At 46.4% G+C, this 10,515-nt stretch overlaps 2 protein-coding genes across 2 annotated transcripts; one reads left to right on the forward strand and one right to left on the reverse strand.

The window, feature by feature from the left end:
• Positions 1-295: 295 nt before the first annotated feature.
• On the reverse strand, positions 296-2,875 carry LOC128790906 (uncharacterized). The gene is made up of 7 exons (XM_053948100.1): positions 2,667-2,875; positions 2,248-2,418; positions 1,971-2,126; positions 1,708-1,809; positions 1,204-1,306; positions 872-928; positions 296-603 (listed from the first exon to the last, which is right to left on the reverse strand). Exons 1-7 carry the CDS (start codon positions 2,805-2,807, stop codon positions 404-406), a joined length of 930 nt encoding a protein of 309 aa, XP_053804075.1. The 5' UTR covers positions 2,808-2,875; the 3' UTR covers positions 296-403.
• Positions 2,876-3,267: 392 nt separating this feature from the next.
• On the forward strand, positions 3,268-9,212 carry LOC128790646 (nucleoporin NUP35-like). The gene is given in 9 exon segments (XM_053947581.1): positions 3,268-3,583; positions 5,234-5,294; positions 5,963-6,104; positions 6,460-6,529; positions 6,621-6,749; positions 8,590-8,620; positions 8,623-8,678; positions 8,681-8,755; positions 9,114-9,212. Coding segments are annotated over 9 exon segments (894 nt in total). The 5' UTR covers positions 3,268-3,352.
• Positions 9,213-10,515: the final 1,303 nt, after the last annotated feature.

Genomic DNA, 10,515 nt, shown 5'->3' on the forward strand with positions numbered 1-10,515 from the left:
GCCAAGAGAAGCGCCGGAAGCAGACACATCCTGCCACTGTCTGCTGTTCGATGGACATGGAACCCACTTGTTCCCACAGCTCCAGAAGACTTGACTCAGGAACAAAAACGTTCAGCAGGACCACCAAAGGCCAAGGGGCTTTTGGCCACTTTCCCTGGCACACCGCACGCTTGGGCTTTTGGCCACTTTCCCTCGCACACCGCACGCTTGGGCAACTTGCCGAGCGCAAGCAGCCTTCTTCCCCTCCTCCCCTTTTGGCCCAAAGACACCGAGAGAAAGCTCCTGGACCTCCGGGTATGACAACAGCCATTTATTAATCCTACAGCGGGGTGAAAGGAAGCGCTTGCAGAGGGGAGTTGTTCCCCGCAGGCTCGGGTGGCCCCAGCAGACGCAGCCTCGCGGATCAGTTCTCCACAGCGCTGCAGCAGGACAGCCAGCCACAGCGACGCAGGAAAGGCCATGACCTCCAGAGCCGGCGGAGTTGATCGTGCATATCCCGGGGGCGGGAGGAGGGAATGCTCTGTACAGCTAAATTGATGTACAGAGTTTGAAGTGCCAGGCATGAGATGGCAGGGCTGATGTCATCCATCATGTCCTGAAGGGCTGCAAGAGAGAGAAACAGAGCCACAGTCAGAGCCCGCATCTGCGGGGACCTGGGGAGAGCCTCCTGACACGTCCATGCCAGGCAGCTCTTGCCGTGGCCTGGAGGAAGCAGGAGACAAGAAGGACGAGCTGGAAGGTGCTGGCCACCAATCTGCCACAGGCCCCTGAAACGTCTGTGTGCTCTGCCCACGCTGCCTTTGGGGGCGCCGGGCCAGGGAACGCAGCTCCCAGCGGCAGCCCCCGCTGAGAGCCCGCTGGCCTCACTCACCCCTGCAGATGATCCAGAACTCTTGCTGCTTCCCTCTCAGGTAGCGCCCGGCGAGCCCTTGGGAAGACAGAGCGTGACCTGGCTTCAGAGCCACAGCTGCCGCAAACGGGCGCTGCCAGCCCTGAGGCCACACGCCCTCCTGGCGCGGCAGCGCTCAGCCCGGGCCCCTGGCGCATCCTGCCGCCCAAGGGCACGGCTGCCGGAGGGCGGCAGCGGCGCCGAGGCCAGGCGGGGCTCCAGATGCCCGCGGCCGCAGGGCACGGCCGGGGTAGCAGGCGGGGCTGGGGCCGAGCTGCGATGGGGCGGGGAAGGAGCCCGGGCTCGTGGCTCACCGATGAACCTGACGGCCGCCTCTCGCAGGGGCTCCTGCGGGCTCTGCAGGTAGGGCAGCGCCAGGCGCAGGTGCTCGGCCGCTCGGCTCCTGTCCTCTGCCAGCTGCAGAGAGGGGCAGGGCACGGAGGGAAGGGTTGGTGTGGGCCCTGGCCCTCGGCCGGGCGCTCCCTACGCCCGGCACTGCTCCCCCTGCCCACACAGCCCTGAGGCCCGGCCAGCAGCCGCAGGAGCCGGGCTCTGGACGGGGCGGAGGGCCCGGCGAGCCGCGGTGCCGCCCCGCGGCAGAGCCCGGCTGGGTCGGGGCTCCGTCAGCACCGGCCTCGGGGCCAGAGGAGCCTGGAGCCGAGCCCGCGCGGCCCAGGGAAGGGAGCGGCGTGTGGGGCGCAGGCCGGTGCCCCTGCGGGCAGCACTGGGCAGGGGCCACAGCTGCCAGCCCCACAGACTGGGCACCGTGGGCAGGCGGCTTCTCCAGGCTGGGGCTGGGGCTTCCAGGCTCTCCTTACCAAGCACTCGGCAAAGCTCCACATCTGATCCGTCTTCACCAGGTGCTGAAGATCCCTTCTCTTCAGGAACTTGACTGCAGAAAGCAGCGTTTCCCGAGAGGCCTGCAGAGCAGCAGAGAGCCAGAGATGGCACGGCAGCCCGGGGCACAGGACCCGCGCCCCTGTGCCAAGGCCGGGAGGAGGCTGGAGCCCATGAGGAGCCAGGGTGTGGGGAGACAGCTGAGCCCCCTCCCATGGGGACAGCAGCGCCCAGGAGCCCTCACCTGTGCCACACGCTGGTTCTCATCATGGCAGTTGAAGAAGAGTGGGAGCAGGCTCTTGCTCACACGCTTCTTCAGGGGCTTTTTTCCCTTGGCCACCACCAGCTTCATCAGCTCTTGGAAGAGGCGAACGGAGAGCAGCTGCACAAGGCTGTTGTCCTGTTGGAAAGGAAGCAAAGCCCCTCCACATCAGCTGCTTCAGGCCCCCCTGTGCACAGGCCCAAGGCACCACGCTTCCAGGCAGCGCCCAGTGCCCGTGGCTGGGGGCACAGAGCCTTACATTGTCAAAGAGTTGCCAGAGCGCCTTCCAGAAGGTATCAACCTCTTCTGAAATATCCAGCGTGCTGATGTAAGCTTGGAAGAGCAGACGCAGAAAGAGACTGGGGAAATACTCCAGCACTACAGGGGGGCACCAGGTCAGATTGAAGACCCTCCACAGTGTCATGGTTGCCTGCAAGAAATAAAACACCCAGAGACAGCACTCAGTGCCAAGACATGCATGTGGCAGGGCCCCAGCGTGCGAGGGAGAGGCCAGGGGAGACACAGGGGGAGCAGCCGGCCTGGTGCCCCAGAACCTTGCCCCTAAGCCAGGTTTCAGCCCAGTGCCTGAGGCAGGGAGATGCAGCTGGGGGCAGGAGAGAGAGCTAGCTGCTCGAGAAGTGGCCTGGGGGCTGGCAAAGGCCGGTTCCAGAAACTCACAGCCAGGGCAAAGACTCCTGTGCTGTCCCCATCGGAGGTGTACACGCTGTCCACTGGCCAGGCGCTCAGCACATGGAGGAGGATCTGCAGCGCCGGCTCCGCAGTCCTGCTCGAGGACATGATGGTGCCCCACATGGTCATGGCAGCTCTGTGGGGTCAGAGCTCTGTGTCAGGGGGGTCTCAGCCAAATTTAGAGTTTACAAAATGGGAGTGCAGCTGGTTTAACTTCCTCCTGTCTATATGCAAGCTAGTCCCTGCTCTCAAGATCTTACATTTTTATTTTATATGAAATTAGATGAGAAGCCAAGGAATTTGGACAGTGGGAATGTGACAGTGATGTGTAATGTCCGTGCAATTTGGTATGGCTCTTTAACATGTAGGATACCTCAATTTTTAAAAATCTTGCTTTTGCATCTGTACTATAGGCAAGTTAGTCTCTGAAACGATTAAAATAGATTTCTAGCCCGGCTTAAAATTGAAAGATACAGCCATGCTCAGGACTTCAGAGAAAGAACATGTAAACAGTGAATATACTGGGTTAATAAGAGGTCTGAAAGTTCTAAACAGGATGCTGTTTGAGACACCTGTGATGCTCCTACCTAGAACATTCAAACCTGAACATTTGGTAGGACAGATGGCTCTGCAAACCTCCAGTGAAACAATCAACAGTCTCAACAACAATCAACATGAGCGCACGGCAGAATTTATTATTGAAGTTTCAAGAACAAGTAGCACCAAAGCAAAGTCACAGGTTTTGTCATGCTCTTCTTTTGTTCCTTTGCATTGCAGGAGGGTCTCCCCCACAACCAGTAGTCCCTTCGCATAAGGATAAAGGTGGTGCTCCACCAGTTAGAAGCATATATGATGAGTTGTCTAGTCCTGGGCTTGGATCAACACCTCTGTCCTCAAGAAGAACAGTAAGTGTCTTCAGCACTGGCCTGTTCTTAGCAGAAGATGTGAGGCAGCTTACTGCCTCAGTGAATTCTCAAACTTAGTTGTATAAACTGCTGTAGCAAAATGAGTGATGACCCTACAGATCATGCCGGTGCTTAGTCTGGGTTGTTCGTTGTGCCTGTTCCTGTTGAAACAAGAGCTGTGGTCATGAAGCAAATTCCTGTTACTGCCAGTTTTCAATTCAGTAGGAAATGAAAAATGCAAGTGATGCCTCAGTTATACTTCGTACATACAAATTCAGCTTTGTTTGTCAGCTTTTCACTTTCTTTCAAGTTTATTGGGCTGCTGATTGCCAGAAGGACCCTTTCACAACTTGAAAGGAGGTTGGAGCAAGGTGGAGGCTGCTCTCTTCTCCCAGGTAACAAGTAAGAGGACAAGAGAAAATGGCCTGAGAAGAAGTTTAGATTGGCTATCAGGAAAAATTTCTTCTCTGGAAGGCTGGTCAGGCATTGGAACAGGCCACCCAGGGAAGTGTTAGAATCGCCATCCTTGAAAGTGTTCAAAAAACATGTGGAAGTGACACCTGGGGACATGGTTTAGTGGTCAAGATGGCAGTGTTAGGTTAATGCTTGGACTCAGTGATCTTAGGGATCTTTTCCAAACTTAATAATTCCGGGTTTCTGTGATTATCTTTTAGAAGGCAATAGAGGCGCTTATGGAAACAGAAGGAATTTCTTTCTGAGTAAAATATGTAATCTAAGTTTGGGTAGACAGTTTGGCTTAATTTTGAAAGAGGAACACTCAAATTTCTGAGGTAAATTTTATAATAAGCTCTGCTGCTTAACTGAGTAATCAAGCATTATTAGGTCCTTTTTCACTGAACTCTTTTGATGCAAGGAGAACACTTTAAACTGAATGAGCATTCTATCTAGTGAGTGTTGCCTTCTGAAAACTGAGGTTTTCTGTGAAGGACAGAATGCTAAAGTGTCTTAAAGGACTGGATATTAAATTTCAAAAAATGTTGAGCAGCTATCAGAACATAAGTTGCTAGGTCTACTGGTACTCCAGGCTGTTTGATCTTGTAGCTAAGAAATGCCATGATTCAGGCTGAAAGTAGACTAAAATTGTTTTGGGTGTTGAAATCCCATGTTAAAAAGAAAACAACTACCACCATCTAAAACTCAAAGTACACTTTCCTTCTATGCACTAAATAGTTGAACAGGAAGGTAAGTCTAGTAGTAGTCTCCATACAAGGGAAGGTTATGTTTCCATGATTTCTGAACCCTTAAGGCAGTGAAAATGCTGATAAACTTAGGATACTAATATCCTTCCCAGCAGGATGCACACAAATGTGTGAATTATTACAGTGCAGCAATAGTGACATGACTATTTTGAGAAGGTAAACTAAAGGGTTTCTGAGTATTGGTACTTAAAGCTACTTTGTTTCACAAAGCATACGTCAAATATGTTGTCAAATAACTTTTCATTAATAGCTCTTGGTAATCTTCTGTTAAATGTACATGCAAATATCTGTTCTTACTCTTAAAAGTTAGGAATAACTTAAGGCAAACAGTTATATTATTACCTGAATGTTTAAATCGCTTGAAAATTGTCTCTTGATCTGAGCAGTATACCTATAAGAATGATTTGTTACTTTCTGTATATTAATGCAGGCCAGCTTCACTTTATCACAGAGCCCATCAGTTGGAATTTTGCCATCAACTCCAGGAGCAGGTAGATGTCCTGTCAAAATTTCTATTCTCTCTATTCTTACTGCTTTTTTAATACAGGAAAATCATGACTGTTCAAGCTACATCAGTTCCTTGCGAATTTACGAAGAGCTTGTGTATTTGTTAGCTTTTCAAAGGTATATGGGAATGAGTCGGAAACAGTTAATCATTCTGAGACTGACCGAGTTTCAAGCAGCTTTTCTTGTTCCTTGTTCCAAATGTGGTGTTGAACTGAGCACAGGGGTGGTTGTAATTGAATGAAGAAGCTGAGATTGATGGATTGCCTTCCATCTTCACAAGGTTTGATATCTTGTGTATGAACCAGTGGCTTCTTGCTAAGCTTTGTTCTGTTGGCCTGTTCCTATTTGGCAATTGTATTAGCTGTTGGTGTTTCAAAGTCAAAGAGAACACTAGGTTGCTAGTCATAAAAACTTACTAGTGTGTTTGCAGATGTGAAGTTATGATTGACTTACTTTTTCTGTCTGTGAGTAAATCCCCATCAAACTCTTCCACATACAAATGAAATGCTTGACATGAATTTACGCTTTTTATTAGAAACCTCTGTCTTGCAAAAGAAATTTGTTCAGTGGCACCCTGTTGTTCTTTTAAAAGAACTTTAAAACTTTTAAAAGAACAGGGTGACAGTTCAGGAATACCATTTTAATTTAACAGCTTCAAGCAAGTTCAGCCCTGCAAGTATTGGGCAGCCTAAGAAGACCACTCTATCTCCTGCTCAGCTAGATCCTTTTTATACTCAAGGTGATTCCCTTACTTCAGAAGATCAACTTGATGACACTTGGGTAACTGTATTTGGGTAAGTTGATTTCCAAAGTATCAGAAAAACCTGGGTGAAGTCTTTACAGCGTACAAGAAAAATACTTGGGCATTGATGTTGTCTGGCATTGGTATGTGCTGCAAATACAGCTATGGTGAAAGCAAGCAAACACATACATTTCAGTGAGGCATCTTAAATTGAGCTACACGTTATTTTGTCTAGTTAGAAAGGCACCATTCTGCTGTTGGGCTGTGTGGCAAAGTGCTGAGAAGGAGGTATTTCTCAAGTCACTGCGTCTGATGTTACAGTGGTCTCTTCTGGATTTCTCTAAATGCTTGACACCTGAATTCTTAAACTACTCATAATTTTTTGAGTACTTCTTTCTGTCTTTCAGATTTCCTCAAGCATCAGCTTCCTATATTCTACTACAGTTTGCTCAGTATGGAAACATATTAAAGCATGTGGTATGTCTTAGTTTGAGACTTATGTCAGAAAACATTGTGAATGAAGCAAGTAAGAAACTACATTTCACAATTTCCACTTCATCTCATTCAGATGTCCAACACAGGAAACTGGATGCACATTCGATATCAGTCTAAGCTTCAAGCCCGGAAAGCCTTAAGCAAAGATGGAAGAATTTTTGGTGAATCTATCATGATTGGTGTCAAGCCTTGTATAGATAAAGTAAGTTAATAGTTGTTTTTAGTTCAAAGGCACTCTGCTTTTGGTTCTTCTTTTTATTTTCCCCTGACTGCTTTTATTTTTTTTTCTTTTGGGATTGCAAATTTGGGGTAGTTTGTCTGTGTAGATACAGTCTGTTACACATTTACATAAGTTTTTTCTTAAGTATTTGTCAACATTTCCTGCTGAGAAGGATCTTTACAAGCAATCTCTGTGCTCTTAGGAAATTACAATGAATGCAATTATATTGCTGTACGAGACAGGAAGTGAAACCATAATATAAGACACAACTGAGATCAGTTTCCTGAATGGAATTTGTGACATTTAGGGCCTGCAATAAATGCCTAATGGCAGATTAAGACTGTTGCTGCTCCTAATTGTACCTATTTTTTATGTGACTATGTGCTTCTGGCTCTTGAATTTATCTTACTACTTGGACTGAAAATTCGTCAGCAAGAAAATCCTAATCCTGTTCTCTCCACCTGCCCCTATAAAAACATGTCACTCTCTTGTAAGTAGGAGCTGAGGGTACACATGGCTGTCTTGTCTTAATATTAACATCAGCTATTAGTGTCTAGGTATTGGCAATATCCTGACCTTTAATGCTTGCAGCCCTTTGCACTGGGTACTGTACATTAGCTTAAGCAAATAACAGCCATTCTTCTACAGTGCACAGATCTTTCTTTTTTGTCTCCTTAAGGATATATGATACTAAAGAGTGCTGGAAGCTTTCCAATGTAAACCATTCTGAGAAGGCAGCCTTAGAAACTGAACTTGCAATTACTGAACTTTTAGCAGTCTGAAACATTTCTTACACTCAATAAAATTCAGAAACAACTACTTCTATGGTCCTTTTCTCTGTGAGCCTCTGCTGGTGGTCTGTCCATGCCTTTCTACTCTTTTGGTGTCCAGTTTGTATCCATGAATGCATTGCCTGTAAGCTGAAGCTCTAGGAGTAATCATCTAAGACATATAATTGCCAGGCATCTGATCTTCATTGCTTTTGAATTCTTATGTCTTTTGTGGATAGTATTCACTTTCATATACCAATAAATCAACCCATAAGTCATTAATTTGTATTTTTGGAGGCAAAAGATTTCAGGAGACCAATCCACTGAAGGATTGGGTTTGGTAAGACTTTCCTGCGATTGAAAACTAGATATGATGGATTTGACATCAGCACTTAGGCTTCTGATTTAAAAGTATTAGTTATTTCCATGGGTTCCATTAGTTAGTTCCATGGAGCTAAGCAGAGTCAGCTGCACACCCACCGTGTACACCAATGCTATTCTTTATTTTGGAAAGTGCTCTTCTACCAAATGTGCTGCTGAATTTCTGCTATCTTTAGGCTGGTTGAATCCCGTGCTGCACTGAGTGTAAATGCACCAAATCACACGTCCCCAGGCTGGTTGTTATTTACCATCTTGTTTTCTCTGGTTTGTTGTGGAACTTGTGGTTCCCATCAAGTTACCTCCTACCTCTTCCATTCTACATGCATTCCTTTCTAAACATAAGCTTATGAAATGGAGCCTTGAAGTTTGATTGCATCTCCTATTGTATTTTATTGTCTACATTGTTTCAAACTGGTTGACATTCAGTACAGACAGCAAACAGATTCTAACCTTCCAATACTTTGCAATGGCATAATTCAAAATGTAAATGATTGCAGTGAGGAAAATGCTTGGCACTCATGTGCACCCGTATGTTCTCTACTGACACACCTTTTATCTTTTGGATCCAAATACATTAAACAAAAAAATCAAATAGTAGATAATTTTAGATGGCAAAGGTTGGAATACTGTTTTTCAGTATTTGTTTACATTATATTAACCCTCTCTTTAAGAGTGTGATGGAAAACTTTGAAAGAAGCTCTACATCCTCATGTCTTCGATTTTCACTCCACCTACAAAACCTGCTGGCACACCAACACACCTGCAAACAGTACTGCAAGGATTTCTACCATGAGACCTCTTGCAACAGCATATAAGGCTTCCACTAGTGACTATCAGGTATTTTAAGGGAAACAAAAATATGTGTTTTTATGTTGTCTCCCCTTAGCTCTCTAGGAGGCTGTGCAGACATTAACTTCAACGTGACCTTTATCTTTTGCAGTCAGTTCTTTAATGATGTGGTTCAAGTACAAGCTCAGTCTGTTCAGTCTCTAACATAATAATAAAAAATACTAAATTAATGACTTGTCACTTTTCCAGGGATTGAGGGCTTGTTTTGAAGATACTTCAAACATATTTAGTCAAAATATAGCAGTGCTTAGGAAAAGAAGAAATAAATGGTTAGCGTAAAAACTATTTAACTACATGCTGACTCATTCTCTGTATTTTCTCTTCTTGTTTTCTCCCTGCCTTCTAGGTGGTTTCTGACAGACAAACTCTAGGAAAGATGAAAATTGTATCTAAAGCAATGAATATGTTTTTTGCTGGTAATATACAAGAGGAAGTAACACACTAGCTGTCAGGGTTTGAACTACGCTACTGGCACCTGTAGTTAGTTGTATAACTACTGGTGGCAGTATTTTATCTTACATAGCACCTGTTATGCCTTCAGTTTATTCAGAAGACATGTAGCTTGCACTTTAAATGATGGCAGTGTACACATGGTTTTTACAAACTGAGTAAGTGTAAATAAAAGTGCTTATCCTGTTTGTGCTCTGATGGCATGATTGTGAAAAAATTCTGTCCTCATTAAGAAAAGCTGTCTGAACTCAGCGGCCTGTCAGTTCCCTGAGGGAGAGGTGGCAGGACTGGAATACATAATTTTATTCACCCTCTAATCAATGCCTGTGCCTTTGGTTGTGTTTAACGCCAAAAGGGGGAGCTGCTGTCTCCAGTGAAACAAACTCCTTCCTCAGCTGAAGAGTTTCCTAGCAGCGCTGGGAGGTCAGGCTGCTCTAACTCCGTGTTTCCAACAGCAGAAGTTTGTGTGTGCTCTTCCCTTAAGGCAGCTGAGGGCAGCTTCTGTCTGTGCAAGCTGTGCTGGCTTTGGGATGGGTGGAGAGGACCTCAAGGAAGTCCAGAGGAGGGCCGGGAAGGACCAGGAAGTGGTCTAAGAGCTGGAACATTACACTGATAGGCTGGGAGAAACTGGGAATGTTCAGCCTGGGAGAAGGCTCCAGGAGCCCATAGAGGCCTTTCCAGTGCCTGAAAGGCTCCAAGAGAACTGGAAAGGACCTCTGGGCAAGAGCCTGGAGTGACAGGAGGAATGGCTTCTCACTGGCAGAGCATGGGTTTAGATGGGATATTGGGAAACTCCTGTTCCATTTCTGTGAGCTACAAAATCTAACCAGCTGATATATTCACATTAGATCAAAATCTGGACGAGGGAAGGTAAAGATGGATTAGTCCAATTCTAATGGAAGGTGTCTCTGCCCAGAGCCAGGCAACTGGAACTACAGGATCTTTAAAATACTTCCAACACAACTGCTGGAGGATTCTGTGATTCCTAGAGCTGAGAGCAAAACTACAATTGTACTCAAGTTCTCAACAGCTGAGCAAACATCACAGCATCAAAGGAGTTTTAGGACTACAGCTTAGCCTTATATAGTCACCATACCAATTTTCCAATCTCAAATCGGCATCTTCATTGTCACTGCAGACTCTGGATTGCTGCAAGTTCTTATCCCAACATTAGGTAGCCCAAAGGCAGCAGAACAGGCACTGACAGAGCCAGGGGAGCTCTTTCTTGCTGGAGCAAACTACATATTTAAAGTGCAAAAGGGTAGATTTGGGTTAGGTGCTCTCCTAAGCACCTTCAT

Source organism: Vidua chalybeata, chromosome 7 (genome assembly GCF_026979565.1).
Source record: "Vidua chalybeata isolate OUT-0048 chromosome 7, bVidCha1 merged haplotype, whole genome shotgun sequence".
NCBI classification, from domain to species: Eukaryota; Metazoa; Chordata; class Aves; order Passeriformes; family Viduidae; genus Vidua; species Vidua chalybeata.

Bases quoted from the DNA above. Each gene is read 5' to 3' on its own strand.
- LOC128790906 (XM_053948100.1), bottom strand. From the start codon at position 2,807: ATGACCATGTGGGGCACCATCATGTCCTCGAGCAGGACTGCGGAGCCG. The intron at 1,810-1,970 runs GTGAGGGCTCCT...GCTGCTCTGCAG, and splicing joins AGAACCAGCGTGTGGCACAG to GCCTCTCGGGAAACGCTGCT. The intron at 604-871 runs GTGAGTGAGGCC...TCTCTCTTGCAG, and splicing joins GTTCTGGATCATCTGCAGGG to CCCTTCAGGACATGATGGAT.